Genomic DNA, 23,830 nt, shown 5'->3' with positions numbered 1-23,830 from the left:
ATTCATACATTGAAATCCTAACTCCCAGTGTGATGGTATTAGGGGGTGGAGCATTTGGGATGTGATTAGGTCATGAAGGTGGAGCCCTCATGAATGGGATTTGTGCCCTTATAAAAGCAAACCTAGAGCTTTGGGCCGTGTGCGTGAGCGTTGCTTGCCATGGCGGCCGCTAAGAAACCTTTGGAGTTCCACGCCAAGCGGCCCTGGCTCCCGGAGGAAGCGGTGGAAGATCCGGACGAGGACGACGAGGATGCTAACGATGAGGCCGACGATGGGTTCTCCCTGCAGGAGGTGTTACGGCTCGGGGGCACCAAGATTACCTTATGCTGACTGCTTTGGATGAGAATGAGGAAGTGGTGGATGGAGGCAAAAAAGGAGCAATTGATGATCTTCAGCAGGGTGAATTGGAAGCATTTATTCAAAATCTTAGTTTGGCCAAGTATGCAAAAGCTTTCTTAATTGAAGAAGATCAACCAGCTAAAAAACAAGAAGCCAGCAAAAAAGAAGCAAGAGTATCTAAAGTAGATAATAAAAAGCAAAATACAGCAGAAAGTGAAAGTAAGGTGAAAAATAAGAAGAGGCCAGAACAACATTCTGATGAGAACAGCAGTGCCATAACAAAAGCAAAGAGAGATAAGCAACAGGATATCTTTGAATTTTTTGAGAGACGGATATTGTTACTTAAGTCTGGAGGCAAATGGTATGATCTGGAGTATAGCAATGAATACTCTTTGGGACCCCAGCCTCAGGATGTTGTGTCTAAGTACAAAACCTTGGCTCAGAAGTTGTATGAACATGAAATCAACTTATTCAAAAATAAGACAAATAATCAAAAGGGAGCCTCTTCTACCTGGATGAAGGCAATTGTGTCATCAGGGACGCTAGGTGACAGAATGGCAGCCATGATTCTTCTTATTCAGGAGGATGCTATTCACACACTCCAGTTTGTAGAAACTCTCCTGAACCTTGTTAAAAAGAAGGGTTAGCAAACAGCAGTGCCTCATGGCTTTGGATACTTTCAAAGAGTTACTCATTACAGACCTTTTGCCAGACAGTCGAAAGCTACGGATTTTCAGCCAGCATCCTTTCAACAAACTAGAACAGTTGTCCAGTGGCAACAAGGACTCAAGAGATAGAAGACTCATATTATGGTATTTTGAACACCAGCTGAAACACTTAGTGGCTGAATTTGTGCAAGTCTTAGAAACTTTAAGTCATGATTCATTAGTAACCACCAAAATTCGAGCCCTTGTAGTGGCTCATGAGCTTCTTTGTAACAAACCTGAGGAAGAAAAGGCCCTTCTTGTGCACGTGGTAAATAAACTGGGAGATCCTCAGAACAGAATAGCCACCAAAGCCTCCCATCTGTTGGAGACATTGCTTTGTAAACATCCCAATATGAAAGGAGTTGTGTGTAGTGAAGTAGAAAGACTGCTTTTCCGCTCAAATATCAGCTCCAAAGCCCAGTATTATGCAATTTGCTTTTTAAATCAAATGGCCCTCTCCCATGAAGAAAGTGAATTAGCTAACAAACTAATAACTCTTTATTTTTGTTTTTTTCGGACTTGCATCAAGAAAAAAGATATTGAGTCAAAAATGCTCAGTGCCCTTTTAACAGGAGTGAATAGGGCATATCCCTATGCCCAGACTGGTGATGACAAAGTGAGGGAGCAGGTTGACACGCTGTTCAAAGTGCTGCATATTGTGAATTTTAATACCAGTGTGCAGGCTTTAATGTTGCTCTTCCAAGTAATGAATTCTCAGCAGACGATATCAGATCGATATTATGCAGCATTATATCGGAAGATGCTGGATCCGGGGTTACTGTTGTGTTCTAAGCAAGCCATGTTTCTTAACCTTGTCTACAAGTCTCTGAAAGCTGACATCATGTTGCGGAGGGTGAAGGCTTTTGTGAAGAGGTTACTTCAGGTTACGTGTGAACAGATGCCGCCATTCATATGTGGAGCTTTATATCTCGTGTCTGAGATCCTTAAAGCAAAACCAGGTTTAAGAAGTCAACTAGATGATCCTCCGGAGTCTGATGAGGAAGAAAATTTTATTGACATAGGAGATGATGAAGAAACAGAAAAATTCACTGATGCAGATAAAGAAACAGATACAGATACCATGAAAAAAGTTGAGATGGAAGAAACTGTGTCTGAAAGTCATGTGGAAACCAAAAAGTTAGAGTCTGCTTCTTGGGTGCACTTTGATAATTTGAAAGGTGGCAAACAGTTAAACACATATGATCCATTCAGTAGAAACCCTTTGTTCTGTGGAGCTGAAAATACAAGTCTTTGGGAACTCAAAAAGCTTTCTGAGCATTTTCATCCCTCTGTGGCCCTTTTTGCAAAGACTATCCTTCAGGGAAATTATGTTGAGTATTCAGGGGATCCACTACAGGATTTCACACTAATGAGATTCTTGGATCGATTTGTATACCGAAATCCAAAGCCACATAAAGGCAAAGAAAACACAGACAGTGTTGTGATGCAGCCAAAAAGAAAACATTTTATGAAGGATATTCGTAGTCTTGCTGTTAACAGTAAGGAGTTCCTTGCAAAAGAAGAAAGCCAAATACCAGTGGATGAAGTGTTTTTCTACAGGTATTATAAAAAAGTTGCTAGTGTTAAAGTGAAACAAAAACGGAATGAAGATGAAGAAAGTATAGAAGATGTGGATGATGAGGAATTTGAAAAGATGATTGACACGTTTGAAGAAGATAATTGTTTCACCTCTGGAAAGGATGACCTTGACTTTGCTAGCAACATGAAGAAGAAAGCAAAAGGAGCTAAGGATGACTTAGAAGATGAAGATTCAGAAGATGAGGACCTTGGTAATTTGGATGATGATGAAGTTTCCTTAGGAAGTATGAATGAAGAATTTAGTGAAATTGAGGAAGATGGAGGAACATTCATGGATGTGTTAGATGAAAATGAGGGCATTCCAGAACTTGATGATGATGTCAGCTTCAAAGTCAATAGTAAGAAAAGCAAGAGAAAAGGTGCAAATGATTTTGACTTTGCTGGGTCATTTCAAGGACCAAGAAAAAAAAAGAAAAGAAATTTCAATGACTCCAACCTATTTGTATCTGCTGAAGAGTTTGGCCACCTGTTGGATGAAAATATGGGATCCAAGTTTGATAACATTGGCATGAATGCCATGGCTAACAAAGATAATGCAAGTCTCAAACAGCTTAGGTGGGAGGCTGAACGCGATGACTGGTTACACAACAGAGATGTGAAAAGCATCATCAAGAGGAAGAAAAATTTTAGAAAGAGGCCAAAAACCACTCAGAAAATTAAAAAGCAAAGAAAATGAGTGTTTTCTAAGTAAATTACAAGTTAAAATTCTAAAAAAAAAAAAAAAAAAAAAAAAAGCAAACCTAGAGAGCTCCCATGTCTCTTTCACTGTGTGAGGACACAGTGAGAAGATGGTCATGTGTGAACCAGGAAGGAAGTCTTCATCATGACACTGAATCTGCTGGTACCTTGATCTTGGACTTCCCAGCCTCCAGAGCTATAAGAAATAATTTTCTTTTTAAAGCCATTCAGTCAATTGTACTTTGTTATAGCAACCCAACAGACTTAGACAAGGGACATTATGGAGAAGTGGGAAGAGCTTGGGAGTCAAACAGACTGGAATCATCACTCACTGGTTATGTGATCTTGGACAAGTTTCTTAGTCTCCAGAATTTAATTCACTAAAATTTTACCATGAGCATAGGGACTATTTTGTTCACTACTCTGTCCCCAGAACCTAGAATAGTGTCTGATATAAAGTCAGTGCTCAACAAATGTTTTTTGAGTGGATCTCTCTGTGCTTTAGTTTCTTCACTTGTAAATCATGGAAAATTTGGAATGTAATGAGAGAGAGTCGTGTTATTTAAATCTACAGTTCAGCTTTTTGAGCTTGGTTATGTGTCTGCTGCTTCCTTAGGAGCCTCACAGTAATGACAGATATTTATCATGAAATTATTCTCAGAGGTGAATAAATCTCCATCTTAAGGTCTACCAGCAGAGACTTCTGGCCATGGTGGAGTAAAGAGGTTGGCAAATGCTCTCCCCTGTAAACAACTAGACAAAATTGTCAGAACCAGCCATTTCAGGGTTCTGGAAAATTAACTAAAGACAAACAAATTGAGAAGTGCTTACTTATGAAAAACCGCTGAACCTCAGGTAGGAGCAATATGAGTCTGTGGGGTTCTTGCCTGGGGCTGTTCCCATTCCCAACCCCATCCCATCTCCTGCTCCAATGGCACAGATGTTCTACCAGGGTGGAGCTGGCTGTGGAAAGTAGCAGCTTCACTGCCAGAGCTGGATGACTTGATTTGGAACAGAGGACAGAAAATACCACCCCATAGTGTGGTCAATAAAAGCAGCAAACATGATAGAAAATGAATGGGCAGAGTCCATGATTCTGCTAATCTTACGTTATGGTTCTAGTTGGGAGGAGTGGCCAGCAAGATATATAATAGGGACATATCCTGGCAATAAGAGGACCACAGAGAGGCTAGACAAGCTCTCTACACATCTCTGGCTGATTGGTAGGCTGCAAGCATGCCCGGGGAGACCTAGAAGCCTGGTAAGAAGTAAAACCTGGGACAAATCTTAAAGATTCCTGAATTTTGAATATACTCATAAACGCACATACAAATCCATTGGTAAGTGTGGGGAACCTTACTGCTTTGAGGTGGTTTAGCACCGCCTTGGGCTAATCAGTGGTTGACTATCTGTATATGCAGACAGAGGGGCAACACCTAGAAAGCAAGCTAAAACACAAAAGTAAGAATTTTTAAAAAACTGAGCAGGGACATAATGACCACACATCACAGGACAGACATGTCTACTGTCTCTTAACTCAAAATTTACCCTTGATTGTCAACTCTGTGTAAAAGATGAGCCTTTGAAATATTTTTTCTTTGTCAGATGGCACAATGTTAAAATTTTTCAATAGGGGGTGATGGAGAATCATTGCAATTGGAAAGGTTTCACCAGAGTCCAGCTGCTACAGTGTAGGTGGTTGCCCACCACCGTGCTTCTGCAGCATGGGCCGCTTCTCCAGTACTATAATCCTGTACAGCAGGGGTCCCCAATCCCTGGGCCAACAGCAGGAGGTGAGTGGCGGGCGAGTGAGCGAAGCTTTGTCTGTATTTACAGCCGCTCGCCATTGCTCGCGTTACCGCCTGAGCTCCGCCTCCTGTCAGATCAGAGGCGGCATTAGATTCTCATAGGAGCGCGAACCCTCTGTGAACTGCGCATGTGAGGGATCTAGGCTGCGTGCTCCTTATGAGAATCTAATGCCTGATGATCTGAGGTGGAGCTGAGGCGGTGATGCTAGCGCTGGGGAGAGGCTGCAAATATGGATTATCATTAGCAGAGAGGTTTGACTGCACAGAGACCATAATAAATCAATTGTTTGCAGACTCATATCACAATCCCATCCGTGAGTGTCAAGTGGCAATTAACTGCATTTGGTGGCAGGCTTTATAGTGGCAAGTAGGTTGATGTACTTCAATTGTACAGCTGCATCTGGTGGCAGGCGTTAAGTCAGAATCCGACACTTATTTTAGTCCATGTGGCCCACCCATTATTTTATTTACCACTTCCGTCCGTGCCTCTTTCCTACGATTTTGAAAGCACTGCGCACTTGTCTCAGTCACAGTTTTGGTAAGCCCACAAGCTAACCCTAGCCAAAATGAGTAAAAAACAAACGTCACTGGAGAGCTGCTTTGAAAAGGGGGAAAGACCCAATGATGAGACAGCAGAAGACTCTAAGACTGCCAACAAAAAGAAAGCTGTATTTAAAAGAAAATATCAAGAGTCCTACTTAAATTACAGGTTCATTGCAACAGGTGATTCACATTCTCCAAGCCTGCTTTGGATAATATGCGGCGACCGGCTATCCAACGAAGCCATAAAACCTTCAAAACTGCTTTGCCACATGGAGACCAAGCACCTTGCATTAAAAGACAAGCCTTTGGAGTTTTTCAAGAGAAAAAAAATGTGAACATGAAGAACAGAAGCAATTATTGAAGGCTACCACTTCATCAAATGTGTCTGCACTAAGAGCATCATTCTTAGTGGCTAACCGCATTGCTAAAGCTAAGAAGTCCTTTACTATTGGGGAAGAGTTGATCCTGCCTGCTGCTAAGGACATTTGTCATGAACTTTTAGGAGAGGCTGAAGTTCAAAAGGTGGCACGTGAAAAAAAAAAAAAAAAAAGGTGGCACGTGTTCCTCTTCTGGCTAGTACCATAACTAGAGGAACTGATGAAATAGCAGAGGATATTGAGGCACAATTGTTCGAGAGGATTAATGAGTCACCGTGGTACGCAATCCAGGTTGACGAGTCTACTGATGTTGACAATGAGGCAACAATGCTTGTTTTTGTGCGATATATTTTTCAGGAGGATGTGCATGAGGATATGTTATATGTACTTTTGTTGCCAACCAACACCACAGCTGCAGAACTATTCAAGTCTTTGAATAATTACATATCAGAAAACTGAATTGATCATTTTGTGTCAGTATATGCATGGATGGAGTGGCTGCCACGACTGGACGGCTTTCTGGTTTCACTACTCGGGTCAAAGAGGTCGCTTCTGAATGTGAGTCTACGCACTGTGTCATCCATAGAGAAATGCTGGCTAGCCGAAAAATGTCACCTGAACTTAACAACGTTTTGCAGGATGTGATTAAAATTATCAACCACGTTAAAGTACATGCCCTTAACTCACGTCTGTTCGTGCAGCTCTGTGAGGAGATGGACGCAGAGCACACGTCTTCTCTTATACACAGAAGTGAGATGGCTTTCTAAAGGGAGATCACTGGCCAGAGTTTTTGAGTTACGAGAGCCGCTCCAGAGATTTCTTTTAGAAGAACAGTCACCACTGGCAGCACATTTCAGTGACACAGAATGGGTCACAAAACTTGCTTACTTCTGTGACAGATTCAACCTGCTCAACAAACTCAATCTGTCACTTCAGGGGAGAACGACAGCTGTGTTCAAGTCGGCAGATAAAGTGGCTGCATTCAAAGCCAAACTGGACTTATGGGGGAGACGAGTGAACATTGGGATTTTTGACATGTTTCAAACGTTAGCAGAGATTTTGAAAGAGACTGAGCCAGGGCCTTCTTTCTCCCAGCTGGTATCAAGGGACTTCCCTGGTGGTCCAGTGGGTAAGACTCTGTGCTCCCAATGCAGGGGGTTCAGGTTCGATTCCTGGTCGGAGAACTAGATCCCGCATGCATGCCACAACTAAGACCTAGCTCAGCCAAAACAAACAAACAAACAAATAAATAAATATTTAAAATAAATAAATAAGTATCAAAAAGAAACTTGGATTTGTAGCATTGTGTTTCTGGTGAGACCTCTACCTCTGACTAGCTTTCCCCAACACTCTAAAGGAAGTATTCCCCACAGTGCTTAGAGAAAAATATATAACATTAAATGGTAATATTAGAAAACAAAAAGTCTTGAATCAATAATGTAAGCTTCCACCTTAAGAAATTAGAAAAGAGCAATTTAAACACAAACTAAGCAGAAGTAAGGAAATAATAAAATCAGAGTGGATATCAATGAAATAAAAATAGTAGAGAAAAATCAATGAAACTGAAAGATGATTCTTTGAAAAGTCCAACAAAAGTGATAAATGTTTAGTTAGACCAACCAAGAAAAAAAAAAGAAGGCACAAATTACCAATATCAGGATTGAAAGAGAGAACATTACTACTGACCCTACAGAAATTGAAAGGATATATTAAGGCAGGGGTCCCCAACCCCTGGGCCTCGGACTGGTACTGATCCGTGGCCTGTTAGGGACCGGGCCACACAGCAGGAAGTGAGTGGCGGGCCAGCGAGCGAAGTTTCATCTGCCGCTCTCCATCACTCGCATTACCATCCCCACCCCCCACCCCCTTCCGTGGATAAATTGTCTTCCAGGAAACCGGTGTCTGGTGCCAAAAAGTTTGGGGACTGCTGTATTAAGGTATTATTTGAACATCTTTTTTTGGTCAGCAAATTATACAACTTAGATGCAAAGGATAAATTCTCAGAAATACAAAAACTACCAAAACTACTTAAGTATAAAATCTGAATAGACATATAAGAAGTAAAAATTAAGCTTAGTAATGAAAAATCTTCCCATAAAGAAAATCCCAGGGCTAGATGGCTTCATAGGCAAATTCTAATTGAAGAAGAAATAATACCAATCTGATATAACTCCTTCACAAAATAGAGGAAGAAGTTACACTTCCCAACTCATTCAATGAGGCCGGTATTATCCTGACACCAAAGCCAGATAATGTCATTGTGAAAAAAGAAAACTGTAAACCAATATCCCTCATGAAAAAAAAATTTTTTTTAGGATAGTTACCTTTTTTTAAAATAATTAATTAATTAATTAATTTATTTTTGACTGTGTTTGGTCTTCATTGCTGCGTGCAGGCTTTCTCTAGTTGCAACGAGCCGGGGCTACTCTTCCTTGCAGTGCACAGGCTTCTCATTGCAGTGGCTTCTCTTGTTGCGGAGCATGGGCTCTAGGCACGTGCGCTTCAGTAGTTGTGGCATGTGGACTCAGTAGTTGTGGCACACAGACTTAGTTGCTCTGCGGCATGTGGGATCTTCCTGGACCAGGGCTCACAATGTGTCCCCTGCATTGGCAGGCAGATTCTTAACTGCTGAGCCACCAGGGAAGCCTGAAAAGAAATATTAAAATTCTTTTTTATGATTTAAAAAATTTTTTTATTGGCGTATAGTTGATTTACAATGTTGTGTTAGTTTCAGGTGTACAGCAAAGTGACTCAGTTATACATATACATATATACACTCTTTTTTAGATTCTTTCCCCATATAGGCCATTACAGAGTATTGAGTAGAGTTCCCTGTGCTTTACCGTAGGTCCTTATTAGTTATCTATTTTATATATACTGATTTGTATATGTCAGTCCCAATCTCCCTATTTATCCCTGCCCCCTTTACCCACTGGTAATCATAAGTTTGTTTTCTACATCTGTAACTCTATTTCCGTTTTGAAGGTAGGTTCATTTGTACCCTTTCTTTTAGATTCCAGATATAAGCAATATCATATGATATTTGTTTTTCTCTTTCTGACTTACTTGACTCAGTATGACAATCTCTAGGTCCATCCATGTTGTTGCTGCAAATGGCATTATTTTGTTCTTTTTTATGGCTGAGTAATATTCCATTATATATATTACCACATTGTCTTTATCCATTCCTCTGTTGAGGGACATTTAAGTTGCTTCCATGTCCTCACTATTGCAAATAGTGCTGCAATGAACATTGGGGTGCATGTATCTTATCAAATTATGGTTTTCTGCAGATACATGCCCAGGAGAGGGATTGCTGGATCATATGGTAGTTCTATATTTAGTTTTTTTTTTTTTTTAAATATTTTATTTATTTATTTATTTATTTATTTATTTATTTATTTATTTATTTATTTATGGCTGTGTTGGGTCTTCACTTCCGTGCGAGGGCTTTCTCCAGTTGCGGCAAGTGGGGGCCACTCTTCATCGCAGTGCGCGGGCCCCTCACTATCGCGGCCTCTCTTGTTGTGGAGCACAGGCTCCAGATGCACAGGCTCAGTAATTGTGGCTCATGGGCCCAGTCGCTCCGCGGCATGTGGGATCTTCCCAGGCCAGGGCTCGAACCCATGTCCCCTGCATTGGCAGGCAGATTCTCAACCACTGCGCCACCAGGGAAGCCCCTATATTTAGTTTTTTAAGGAACCTCCATACTGTTCTCCATAGTGGTTGTACCAATTTACATTCCCACCAACAGTGCAAGAGGGTTCCCTTTTCTCCACACCCTCTCCAGCATTTATTGTTTGTAGGTTTTTTGATGATGGCCATTCTGACTGGTGTGAGGTGATACCTCATTGTAGTTTTGACTTGCATTTCTCTAATAATTAGTGATGTTGAGCATCTTTTCATATGTTTTTTAGCCATCTGTATGTCTTCTTTGGAGAAATGTCTATTTAGATCTTCTGCCCATTTAAAAAATATATTTATTTATTTATTTATTTATTTAACTGTGCTGAGTTTTAGTTGCAGCACATGGGATCTTTTTTGTGGTATGTGGGATCTGTAGTTCCCTGACCAGGTATCAAACCTGGGCCCCCTGCATTGGGAGCACAGAGTCTTAACCACTGGACCACGAGGGAAGTCCCTCTTCTGCCCCTTTTTTGATTGGGTGGTTTGTTTTTTTGATATTGAGCTGCATGATCTTTTTTTTTTTTAATTTTTTGGCCACGCCACGTGGCATGCAGGATCTTAGTTCCCTGACCAGGGACCGAACCCACGCCCCCTGCAGTGGAAGCGCAGAGTCTTAACCACTGGACCGCCAGGGAAGTCCCACATGAGCTGTTTCTATATTTTGGAGATTAATCCCTTGCCTGGTTGCTTCATTTGCAAATATTTTCTCCCATTCTGAGGGTTGTCTTTTCATTTTGTTCGTGGTTTCCTTTGCTATGCAAAAGCTTTTAAGTTTAATTAGGTCCCATTTGTTTATTTTTGTTTGTAATTAGGTCCCAATAACCCTCATGAAAAGAAATATTAAAATTCTTTTACAAATATTAGCCAAATCTAACAACACACAAAAAGGATTACACATCATGACTAAGTGGAAGTTATCCTAGAAATATCACACGGTCATCTCAAAAATTATTATGAATATGTGGTAATTAAGATAGTGTGGTATTGGTGTAAGAATAGATATATAGATTAGTAGAACAGAATTGAGAGTCCAGAAATAAAATTCTTCAACTTATGGTCAATTGAGTTTTGACAAAGGTGTTCAGACAATTCAATGCAGAATGTTAGTCTTTTCAACACATGGTGCTAGAACAATTTGATATCATATGAAGAAGAAGGAGGAGGAGGAGGAAGAGGAGAGGAAGAGGAAGAAGAAGAAAAAGAGGAGGAAGAAGGAGAAGGACAATAACAACAACAACAATGACCCTTACCTCACACCACACATAAAATTTAACTAAGAATGGATCAGAGACCTAAATGTAAGAGCTGAAACTAACAATGTCTAGAAAAACACAGAAGAAAAATCTTTATAACCTTGCATTAGGCAGAGATTTCTTAGATGTGACAATAAAAACACAGTCCAATTCTGGGAATTCCCTGGCATGGTCCAGTGGTTAGGACTCCATGTTTCCACTGCAGGTGGCACGGGTTCCATCCCTGGTCAGAGCCAAAAAGAAAAAAGAAAAAAACAACCCACAGTCCATAACACAAAACATTGATAATTTGGACTTTATCAAAATAAAAAACCTTTACTCTTTAAAAGACACTATTAAAAAATGAAAAGACAAAACATTGATGCATGTCCAAAAGAAAATGAAAAGACAAGTGATGGACTGGGAAGAAATATTTGCAAGTCATACATCTGATAACAGATTCATATCTAGAATTAAAGAACTCTTACAATTGTATGAAAAGAGAAACAGCCCAATTAAAAAATGACAAAAGATTTGAATGTTTGAATAGACATATCATCAGAGAATATATATGAATGGCTCATGAGCACATGAAAAGTTGCTCAACATTATTAGCTATTAGGGAAATGGGAATTAAAACTATAATGATATATCATTACTTACATAACTCTCATCATTGCTGGTGGAAATGTAAAATGGTACAGCCTCTTTAGAAAACAGTTGGGCAATTTCTTAAGAAGTTAAACAAACTTACCACATGACCCAGCAATCCCACTCTTAGGTATCTACTAAAGAGAAATTACACTTTTACATGAATGCTCACAGTAGCATTAGTCATAATAGCCCCAAACTAGAAACAATCCAAATGTCCATCAAATGTTGAACAAGTAAACACAATGTTGAAAATTCATACAATGGTCTACTATTCAGCACTAAAAAGGAATAAACTACTGAAACGCTCTCCAACATGAATGAACCTCAGAAACATTATGCTCAATGATAGAAGCCAGATACTAAAGACTATGTATTGTATAACTAAATTTATATATAATTTCCAAAAAAGGCAAATGTAAAGAAAGAGAAAGCATATCAGTGGTTGCCAGGAGCTGGGAATGATTGGAGTTGATTTACCTTATTGGCAACACTCTTGAGATGGTCTATGAATATCTGCTGCCAAAGTTCTCAGAGCTGCCCTGGTCACTTCCCTTCCTAAGATTTCTTTGTTCTGTTCTTCCTGCAAGTCCATTAAATACCTTAGTCATCTTCTTACATATTTTCTACTTTATTTAGAGTAGCCAAAGCCTGTTCTAAATATGCCCTATTTACACCCCTTCTCAAGTTTGGTTGTGCGATTATTTCTTCTACTCTATTACTGTCTACACTTTCCTCTCTGTTGAAGCTAGCAAGAACAATTTGTTAGTAATTTAAAAAAATTATGCCAATGATAGGGTTCCAGAGCTAGCCCACTAGAGACATCATGAACTAATTGAGAGTTCTGGATATTGAAAGAAGAGGTTCATGTGGTTTAGCACAGGAAAAGACTAAAAAGACTAAGAGAGTTTCTGCTTTGGGGAGTTCCCTGGTGGCCTAGAGATCCCTCAAGCTGCGCAACACAGCCAAAAAATGGGAATTACCTGGCAGTCCAGTGGTTAGGACTCTGCGCTTCCACTGCCGGGGGCCCTGGTTCTATCCCTGGTTGGGGAACTTGGATCCTGCAAGCCGAGTGGCCAAAAAAAAAAAGTTTCTGCTTCATTTCTGGAAAAGTCCTATTTCGAAACACCCCACACAATACAGTAAGTCCCCTACGTACGAAACTTCAAGTTGCGAACTTTCAAAGATGCGAACATGCATGCCAGCCCCTGTATGTCAGCTGTTGTACTGTACTACTCTACTTTTCAAGGTACTATACTGTAAGATTAAAAATGTTTTCTTTATTTTTTGTGTTTTTTATGTACGTATTGTTTGTGTGAAAAGTATTATAAACCTATTACAGTATAGTACTATACAGCCGATTGTGTTAGTTGAGTACCTAGGCTAACTTTGTTGGACTTATGAACAAATTGGGCTTATGAATGTGCTCTCCGAATGGAACTCGTTCACATATAGGGGACTTCCTGTACACACACAGGGGCACTCATGCATGCACAGTTCTCACTCCTTTTCTGATTCTTTCTAGAACAACTGATTAACCTTCCTTCCAGTGTGTTCTTGCTGTCTTAGGACTACAATCCGTACTCCTCCTTCAAAGATAGGGCTACTTACAGATCCTTCCTTACCTAAAATTACTTCTAAATTATTCTCTACTGTCAAATTTCCTTTAAAATTCCATAGAGTAGGTTTGCTGCAGATCTCGCTTGTTTGAAAAGCAAAACAAGACTGAACAAAGGCACCAAGACCTATTCTTATAAGTACGGTCCACACTCATCTGCGCCCCTTCCCAGCTCAAGCATTCTCTTCCTGTCACTGTACTCTCCAAAGTCACCTCTTGGTTCTAAATCCAATACTGTACATGCATAAAATTTTAATGTATATCTTTCTCTTTTTGTTGTTAATTTACTTGCTAGAGTTTATCATTCTTATTTTTGGTTTCTGGTTTGCTCTTATGGGCCTGTTTTACTTATGAGGAGACCTTTTTTCCTGCACTGCAACTTTGTTACTGCTTGTCTTATTTAGAAGATGTTGGGTCAGTAGGCAGACAAAATCAAGGGGCCTCGTGATGAAGAAATATCTGCAAATTGGGGCCATGAAAATGATTAGAGAGATTGGAGACAGAACATACTAGCATGGAGGCTGGAATTCTCAAATGAATCTCAGAGGGCCAGGGTGGAGCAGTCTGAAATTGGTCAGAGTGGCAGAGCTAGGACATGCCAAGGGGTGGGAAATTTGGCTGAGAGATTCATAGAGGAATCAGTGGAAGTGACAATGACGCTGTGACCTTTGCTTCTCTAAACTGGTTCATGTCACTTTTGTCTCAGTAGTCACATTATATCTACCAATGGGTACATTTTATTCCTGATTTTGTCATCTTTGCAGACTTTGACACTTTTTATCATTCTTTCCTCCCTACTCTTCATTTTTTCCCATTAAAACTTTTCCTCCCTCAACTTTTGTGACTATCCTCCCTCCTAATTTTCCTCCTGGCTTGGTTTTATTTATTTTTTTATTTTTGTTTGTTTGTTGTATTTGTCCCTTTAATGTCACCCAATGCATTTCTCACGCTACACATGTACCTGGCATAACTGTATCTATTTTGAAGCTTAAATCACATACTTTATCTTAGTTCTGGACATTTTCCTTAAATTTCATTTCAGGAACTTGTCCATAATGGATTTCAATATATTTTGCTCCTTCTTTACAAATTTGCTCTTCGTTCTTATTTTTGGTCCTAAACTATGGCACTATTACACAGTCCCTCAGGCCAGAAACAAATTCCTCCCTCTGCTTTACTGTCAACAGTAGATTACTAAATCTACTAAGTACCGCTTTACAACCTTCTTAACCAGTGGTGCTCAAACTGGGGTTCTTGGGGGCTTCCCTGGTGGTACAGTGGTTAAGAATCCGCCTGCCAATGCAGGGGACACGGGTTTGAGCCCTGGTCGGGGAAGATCCCACATGCCGCAGAGCAACTAAGCCCGTGCGCCACAACTACTGAAGCCCGTGTGCCTAGAGCCTGTGTTCCGCAACAACAGAAGCCACTGCAATGAGAAGCTCGCGTGCCACAACGAAGAGTAGCCCCTGCTCGCCGCTACTAAAGAAAGCCCACGTGCAGCAACGAAGACCCAACGCAGCCAAAAATAAATAAATAAATAAATTTATTTTAAAAAAATGGAGCTCTTGGCTCACCAGCAGCACCATCACCTGGGAACTTGTTAGAAATTGAAAATTTCAGGCTCCTCCTCCAGATCTACTGAATCAGAATATCTGGGGATGGAGCCAGCAATCTGTTTTAATGTGCCCTCCAGGTGATTTTGATGCACATGAGAGTCTGAGGACCAGTGTTCTAAACAAGTGGTAGTTAATCCTGGGATCTATGGTTGGGCTTGAGGAAGACCGAAAAACACTTGTAATTCTATCTAAAACCAAGTGTATGTCCATATATATTTTTCTGAATGGATAGTTTTTATTCCTTTTATTCTTAAATGGGTTCAATGACCCTAAATTTGGGACTGTTTCTTGCTTTCCATTGCTACCACCACTTACCCTTCGAACCAGTCCCTTTGCCTCTAGTTTCCACCCTTTTCAATATATCTCCATGTTGCAGTGACAACAATCATTCTAGGAATCTTGACATAGTCACTCTCCTGCTCAAACATCTTCAACAGCTCCCGACAATTTGTGATAAAGTAACCTCTTAGCATGACAAACAGCATCTTTCATCAAGGCTTATTCTTTCGTGTGTATCTCTAGTCATTCTCAGCCTTTGGTCTAGCAATACTAAACTTTGAATATTCTGGACCTCACTTGGGCTCTCATACCTTTCTGCTTTTGTATATTCTTCAAGCTCAGTCTGGAATGCCCTTCACTGCTCCTCCCTCCCTCCTTGTCTGGCTAATTCCTATTTGTTCAAGATTCAGTGCAAGCAACATCTCTCCTGGGAAGACTTCCACTGGCACTAAGTTTAAGTGGCCTTCCTATATGCTCCCAATTTTCCCTGCGCTTATCCCTCTGGTAGTAGTTCTCAAACCTTTTGGTCTTAGGACCCCTTTACTCTTTACTTTTAAAAATTATCAAGGACCCTAAGAGATTTATGGGATATCTATCTATATTTATCATATTAGAAATTAAATCTGGGACTTCCCTGGTGGCGCAGTGGTTAAGAATCCCCCTGCCGATGCAGGGGACACGGGTTTGAGCCCTGGTCCAGGAAGATCCCATATGCTGCGGAGCAGCTAAGCCTGTGTGCAACAACTACCGAAGCCCGCGTGCCTAGAGCCTGTGCTCTGCAACAAGGAAAGCCACCGCAATGAGAAGCCCTTGCACTGCAAGGAAGAGTAGCCCCCGCTTGCTGCAACTAGAGAAAGCCCGTGTGCAGCGACAAAGACTCAACACAATAAATAAATATATCAAAAAAAAAAAGAAATTAAATCTGTGAAATTTAAGATTTAAAAAACCCATTTAAAAATAATTATAAACCTGTTATGTACTTATATAAATGATGCATTTTTTCAGCCTGTTCCCAATGGCTATGTGGGGTAAATGATGCATTTTTATGATAAAGTGATATTTCCCAAAAAAGAATTTTGAGAAGAGTGATATTGCATTGCATTTTTCAAAGCTCTTTGATGTCCGGCTTAATAGAGGACAGCTGGATTTCCCTATCTGTGCATTCAATCTGTTGTGATATGTTTTTGTTGAAACATATGAAGAAAATCTGGTCTCACATAGATAAGGAGCTGAGAAAGGGGAAACTATCTTCATAGTCTTTCTAGATAATTCTAGATATTCTTGTTTGATACTACACCAAACTGGATATGTGATAGTTTCTTAGAGGGCAATTTCAATGTGGACTGAATCTGAAACCATATCAATTAACTTTTTGTATTCTGCTAGATTAAAATCCATGGGTCCATCCACTTTGATGACTCTTTTTGATTCTGTAATAGCATGCATTGGTTACTTTGAAAACAGTGGTTCACTGAGTTGTAGAGATTTTCAAATGGTCACTTATTTCAATATATAATGTGAAAAAATACGTTTGTTAATATCACTGGTGTTTTTAGCAGAAAAGTCTAAATACTGGAAAGCTGTCAAGCTCAAGGTGGTGGATGCAAATTTTAAAAATTTTGGGTTTTTGTGTGAAAACTCGAACAATCACACAAGTGCTTTTTCTGGAGATGTTCATCCTACTTAGGCATGCAGCAGAAGTACTTACCATTTCTTCACACATATTAAAAAGAGGTGTATGCTAGGGTGAAGATTTAATAAAATTAATAATTTTTACTCCTTTGTCAAGGACATTCTTAAGTTAAACTAGCTTATTTTAAAAATCATAATTTTTGTATGCTATGAGTGCCAGGAGGTGAAGAATACAAAATACCAGTAGTAGTGCAGTTTGACACCACTTCCTTGATTCCTGCTACGGTGCCAGCAGTCACTCACTATTGCTTTTACACCATCAGTGCAATTGTCAACAAAGTGAAAAAGATCAACAGAGTCTTCGTATTATGGAAACGGTTTTGACCTTGCAGAATCACTCAAAAGGCTTCGAAGACCCTCCAGGTTCTGTGAATGGCATTTTGGGAACAGCTGCCCTAGTTTCCCATACTACTGTTACTTGTCTCATTAGGTTGCAACGTCTATGTGGACCTTCTGTAACTGTCTTTTACGTGCTCTTGTCTAACAGTGTCTGGTACATAACACTCAAATATTAATACCTGCGTAGTGAGCGAATAAATGTTATAAACGACAACCGCAAAGCCTTCATCTTAACTGCTTCCTTAATTCCGTCAAAATTTACACGTTTTGTAAAATTTCCCAAATTTTTTCACAATTAGGACGCCGGCCAATTTTTTAAAATAGTCGGGGCGAGGGAGCTGCCTGTATATAATAATGACACGTTATAGTTCGGTCAAGTATTGATCTGCGATGCTCGAGAGTCATTCCTTCTTCACAGCTCCGCACCAGCAGGCCAGGCCTCTTGGTTCCCCAGGCCTATCTAGTGTAAAGACTGGAAAGAGGTGGGTCTCCCATGTTCACAGGAGCACAAGAAACTGATCGAGTGGAGGCCGGGAAAACACTCGATCAAACCCTTGCCGGCGAGAAGTGCAGCGAGAGAAACAGCCTCAGGTACCCGGGAGCCCCAGGCCGGAGCCCCGCGAGATCCGCCGGGTTGCCGGGGCGACGCTTCCGGCTGGCGCGCGCAGCCCTGGGAGCAGGGGAGTTGTGAAATGGGCGGCTAGACCTTCCCGCTGCCGTGAATTTGCTAGCGGGAGCGCGCTCGCGGCCGCGCGTTCTCCGCTTTCCCGGCTCCGTCGCTGACGCGTCGTAGACGTTGGGGAGGCAGGCAGCTGCAGCGGGGTCGGGATGAACAGCAGCGGCGGCTTCGGGTTGGGCTTAGGCTTCGGCCTCACCCCTACGGCGGTGATTCAGGTGACGAATCTGTCGTCGGCGGTGACCAGCGAGCAGATGCGGACGCTTTTTTCCTTCCTAGGAGAAATCGAGGAGCTGCGGCTCTACCCCCCGGAGTAAGTGCTCAAGCTCGGCTGGGGGAGGGGTGCGGGCGCCAGAGAGACCTCGGGAACCGAGGCGTGGGGGAGAGCGCGGACGGGGGCGCGCGGTGTCAGTCACGTGACCTCCGGGTTTACCTTGGTGCCCATGTTTGATTAGGGCACCGCGGCCCGGGCCCCACGCTCCTGCTTTCCTTGTTAGTCGTATTTGGTGGGTTAACCTCTGCACAGAACCCTTACAGAGGAGTTAGAGAGGTTGCCTTTTTCGTGCTTGCCGGACTATGGTCGCCGCCGGGTCCTCGAATTCAGTGCCCTTCCTCCCCTTCTTTTTTTTCCCGAACTTAAGATGGCCGCAGGTGGGCCCGCGGTAGTCCTCATGGCAAGCTCCTGATAGCGTTTTTGCAATGGCAAATCGCGGAGACTGCGCTTGATAAACTGTCCAGTTCTTCGTGCTTCAGTGTCGGACCGTTGTTGCTGACAGGGAAGTGTGCAGCTGATGACAGATGGAATTAGGCCTATATTTGTCCCTAGGCCTGTGTTCACAAATTTAGCATCTTTTTGGTTCATCTAACCGAGCCCATCCATGTTGTTAAAGATCATGTTTGTTCACCCTTTTGGCAACGGATTAAAATTTCCTCCTAGAAGGTCACACCGCCCTAAACCTTTCAGAAAAAGTAATAGTGCGTACAGGATTACTCCTGCTGTATACTTTTAAAAGTCCAGATCTGGACTGGCATTCACAGTTCTCAGACACTTCCCAAGTAGTGTATTTTGAAGTAACATTTCCCTTGTACAGTACTATCTGCTCACAAAATTTGTAAGGGGTTGAGGGTTGTTTACTTTCTTACAGGCATAAACTTTTTTAAAGCTAGAGCTTAGAATATGAAAATTCTCAGTATTTTGTTCATTTTGTCAAAATCATTTGAAGGAAGGGATAGTAGTTCCCCAAGATTTCTCTCCTTTTTAAAAAAATTTGTATTTGACTTTTTGGTTTGTTTCATAGTGATGCATGTAGACCTATTTTCTTCGGTTTTCTCTCTGTAAGTATATTGCATTGCTACTGCACAGATATTGATAAAAGTTGATGTTTGGAGTTTTAAATTTTACTTAAGTTTTTCTTCTCATTTTTGTTTTGAAATATTTCACGTATACAGAAAAGCTAAAGAATAACTCCCATGTTCCCTTCATCTGCATTTATAGTTTGCCACAGTTGATTTCTGTCTTTGTGTCTCCCTCTCCCTCTCTCCACCTACACACACAGACACCCCTACAACCCTCCCCTCTCCCATGCTTTTAAAAGTAGTTGCAGACACCATGGCTATTCATTCCTCAACACTTAAATGTGAATTTCTTAAGAAGTACATTCTCCTACATTACCACAATACTATTAACATATCCAAGAAGTTTAACATTGATTAAAATATAACATCTGAATTTCTTCAGTTATTCTGATAATGCCTTTTTTCCATTTTCTTTTTCTGATCTAGAATGTAATCAGATCACTCAATGCATTTGGTTATCTCTAATCTAGGACAGCCACCCCTCCACCCTCCCTCCTTTTATTTTTTCTCCCAGTCACCTTTTTAAAAGTTTTTCATGACATTAATATTTTGTCTTGTAGTTTGTGTTGTAGAATGACTCATCTGGGTTTATATAAATTGGTTCTACATGAATAGATTTTTACAGTTTTGTCAAAGATGCTTCATAAGGGCATGCACATGTATCTTTACTGACTAGCCATCTCATGTATAGCTTTGAATATCTTATAACTTTTGAAAGTGCTTTCAGCTATCTCTTCATTTAAGCACTCAGAACATTTCTTAATAATTGAGAACTGTTTGGAGGAGTGTTGTATTCTGAAAGAATTGGAATCGCATAGTAAAATATTTTGTACATGACTGTAAACTAACCTTGCTTTCAAGGTTGTGATAATAAGGTGTCTCATGGGCAGAAGAAATATATCACAGAATATTCTTCATTGCCAGCATAACACCACGTACATGGTTGAAAAATGCACTTGGGTGGTAATATGCTGCCAGTTATCATCTGACATTTAGTAATGGGCTGTTTTTTGAAATCAAGTGTTAGTTGCTTGGAGTTTAAAAGTCAGAGAATAAAAAAGCTCGTTACTTAAACAGTGCATTAATATAGAATTATTGTGCCACAAACTGTAATATATTTTGCAAAATTGTAACATAAATATAACACATATAGGCCAGGCAAAATCCTTGACCAGTTTTTCTTAAAGGCAGTCAGTCCCTATTCCTGTTTTTCACAAGTATTGACATGCTTTTCTAATGGCATGTTTTCTGCTTGCTCTGTAATGAAGTTGTCATAACCTGGTCCTTATATTAAAGATGTGTTTGCAGATTTGGGCCAAAATGCATAAAAATGCAATAGTAGTAGTTGTATTGAAGACAGATAATTCTATTTTGCAATGTTGTGGAAACAGTATTTTATGATTAATCTTTGGAAGCTGAGTAGAAATTCATTTGTTTTAAATTTGGAACGATACTTCTTTAATAGAATGTGAGAATAGTTTCTCATTAACATTTTAAGAATTTGGTTGCTAATATGAAAATTCAGGTTTTTAAACTTAATTTTTTTTGGCATGAGGCCATGATTCAGTTTCTTTTTAAACATTAAGAATTGGTGTAAACATTCCCTGTAAATATTAAAAATTCTTATTAGTGCTGCCAGATGATAAATATGCAGAATTTCTGTTTTAACTTTTTACTCAATAAGGGAATCTCATACATCATGAAAACCTTTTTACAATGGTAAGAAATCTTTGTTGTTTTTTCAGTAAGCTTTTCATGGAGGTATAAGGTGCAGAAGAGTGCAGGGATAAGTGTATACAGCTTGTTGAATTTTCACAAAGTGAACACATCCAGCACCCAGATAGGATTCTCTGTGCCCTAGGAGTTCTCCTCTCCCCCCTCAAGTGCATAATACCCCTAGGGTAATCCTGGCCTGATTTCTAACATCATTTCTAACATCAACACCTGTTTTTTTTTGTTTTTTGTTTTTTTGCTTGCTGGTTTTCTTCACTTCTTTGGTCTTTAAAAGTACTAATAAGGTAAAAGCTGTCAACTAGCTAAAATTAATATAACCAATATAGTCACATCAGGAGAAATAGAGAAAAAGGTACACCGCCAGTGATCCTACCACCCTATCAAAACCTCTCTCCAGTCCTTTTTACATGCATTTATTTTAACATAGTGTAATCAAAGGATTTATACAGTTACTGTAAACTTTTTTCACTCAGCCTGTGGTAAGCATTTTTAATATTGTTGTGTTTTATTTATTGTAATGTTTAAAGGCTGATGTCTCAAGTGTGTATGTGTGTTTGAAATTCTGTCATTGAATTTTAGCTAGAAGTATTTGAAAAATGTGTATTTTTGATTGTCCACAGTGATTGGAGGGCCTCTGGCATTTAGTGGGTAAGTGTCAATAATTCATAAGGAAGTCTTACAGAAAGGAGAATTGTGGCATCCAGACAATCACTGGAGCCCTACTGAGAAACCCTGTTATACATTGTGTCAGTTAATATTTTCATACATAAAGCTATATACTTTGTCCATGTTTTGCATTGTATCTTTTTTGATAGATCCTCAAGGGATGTATATTAATATAATAAAGTATTGGACAGTATTACCACATTGATTTTTTAAAAGATTGTACAGTGCCATCACCATGTTTAATGAAAAATAAGATAACCAGTTAGGGTCTAAGAAATTTAACTGGTGCTCAAAAAGTTGGTTCTGTGATTTCTCCATTAAACTCCCAGTGAGAAATTCTGATTTGTTTGAAAAGTGATTGTAGAAGGTTTTATATTTAAAGAAACAAAACAAAACTTGATTCAACAAATGAGGTCAAAGTAAAATCTGCTATATTTGAGTACTGTTACTTTCTTTAGAGGCATACATTTAGACCAAATGGAATATGTAACCCCTTTTAAAAATTAAAAGTGTAGGTCAGAGTTAAATTTGAAAATGATAATCCTATTTAATTTTTTAAAAAGTAAATGTTATTTAATAGCCTAGATATACTAGAGAGGAAGATCTAAATATAAGATTTGGTAATATACTGATTTATAAATCTGTAAATACACATTTGTTTGCTGAGATATCTGTATTTAGGCTTGCCACTGTATTATTTTAGCCTATAATATTCAAAATAAAAGTGTTACTGCCTCTCCTGAAAAGCTCATATGTTTACATTTTTTATAAAGTAAATACTGTGTTGCTCTTACTCTCTATTTTAAGGAAGGTAATTGGAGATGAAGATGAAAAAAATTGCTTATAGCATTAGGATCCATGCTCTTACTATAATGCTGTTCAGAACAGATCAGAACCTTTTAACCAGTTTTTGGGCTTCTCAAATCTCAGTAGTGTGTGGTTTACTAACCAGGCTCACATTTCTTATTCCTGTGGATGTTTTAAATTTGAAATGATGTGGTTTTCAAGTAGGGATATTTGGAAATGTTTGTAGTTTTCAACAGTGATGATTTAGGTTTCCATCCTTTCACAAAAGGATCTGTCAATTTAGGAAATACAGTTTCAGTGGTGGCTTGTCAGGTTCTTCAAGTGCTGAAAGAGAGTATTCTTGTTGAAATTGCTAGGGCTTTAGGTGTAATCATAGATTTTTTTTTTTTTTTGGTTGCAAAGGACAGAAACAGTGTTACCTAATCTAGCTCAGGAAGAGACATTATTAAAAAGAAGAGATTTCCCTGAGTAGAAGAATAAAGACTAGGCCTCATGGGAACTGGGACTGGGAACCAGAAGGGTATCAGCATCCAAGGCGACTGTCTGCCTCTTCCTGTCAGGCTTTATTGTCAGCTCAGTTTGTTTCTGTGTATCTGCTCAATTTCTTTTCAGGCCTGTTCTGTACTCATGTGGCATCTGGCCCAAGCCCTTACTCTAAGTGACTTTCAAGTTGATTTGGTCAGGCCACCCAAATTACAGGTTTCGGGTTAGCCAGTGAAATAAGCCCTTGTGTCGTGTAGCTGATCAGTTGTGTCTGAAAGCTTGCAAGATCTGTTGAGGGTTTTCACATAAGGAAACTGTGCTGAAAGTATATAGGATGTATTGGTAGCACATACAGGAGGGGGTACCTAGTCACTTTGATATTTTAAAATGGCTTTCCAGAAGACTTGGAAACTTGAGCCTTGAAGAAAAGTGGAATTACTGTTCAAAAAGGGAGTAAGGGAGCACATCATAGCCAAATGAAACAACATGTACAAAGATGGCCCAGATGGTTCAGGATGTGTTCTGGGAACCACAAGTATTTTTATGCCTGGATTTTTTAAATGATGAAGCAAAAAGAGAAGGGCGTCTCTGAGGAAATTTAAGCAGTTGCATGACATGAAGACATTCAGGGTTTAGAAAGATTACTCTAACAGCTTTTGTGGAAGATTGTTAATAAGGAGGAGTAGAGATTGGAGGCAGTGTGATTAGCTAGGAGCCATTGTAGTAATCCAGGTGAGAAATGATATGGACCTGGATGAAGGCATTGATACTGAGAGTGTGGAAAGAATTAATGTGACAAATATTTGGGAGGTAGTCTTCATAGGATTTAAAGACCAATAGGATGAAAAAGAAGGAAGGGTCACGGATGGAAACAACCCACAAATCTCAGTAGTTTGATAAAAACAATATTATTTCTTATACTAAAGTGGTGGGGTTGGGGACT

The 23,830-nt window shown here is 39.9% G+C and overlaps 1 protein-coding gene and 1 pseudogene across 4 annotated transcripts in view; both read left to right on the top strand.

Annotated features, from left to right (window-relative positions):
• Positions 1 to 132: 132 nt before the first annotated feature.
• LOC309658467 (CCAAT/enhancer-binding protein zeta pseudogene) lies at positions 133 to 3,349 on the top strand (annotated as a pseudogene). The gene has a single exon. The product of its transcript is annotated as a CCAAT/enhancer-binding protein zeta pseudogene (transcript).
• A 14,485-nt stretch (positions 3,350 to 17,834) lies between these two features.
• SREK1 (splicing regulatory glutamic acid and lysine rich protein 1) overlaps positions 17,835 to 23,830 on the top strand; it is a 55,372-nt gene continuing 49,376 nt past the window's right edge. For 2 of the 3 annotated variants that reach the window (XM_082457246.1, XM_082457245.1), the window contains exon 1: positions 17,835 to 18,154. In XM_082457246.1, the coding sequence (XP_082313372.1) occupies positions 17,994 to 18,154 (161 nt within the window). In that variant the 5' untranslated portion in view covers positions 17,835 to 17,993. The remainder of the gene's footprint in view (positions 18,155 to 23,830) is intronic. The other variant, XM_082457247.1, reaches the window with a different exon arrangement.

This window comes from Balaenoptera physalus (assembly GCF_965194825.1).
Source record: "Balaenoptera physalus genome assembly, chromosome: 3".
Classification (NCBI taxonomy): Eukaryota; Metazoa; Chordata; class Mammalia; order Artiodactyla; family Balaenopteridae; genus Balaenoptera; species Balaenoptera physalus.
Note: the sequence above shows the minus strand (reverse complement) of the source record. Positions and strands in the feature narration are given on the sequence as shown.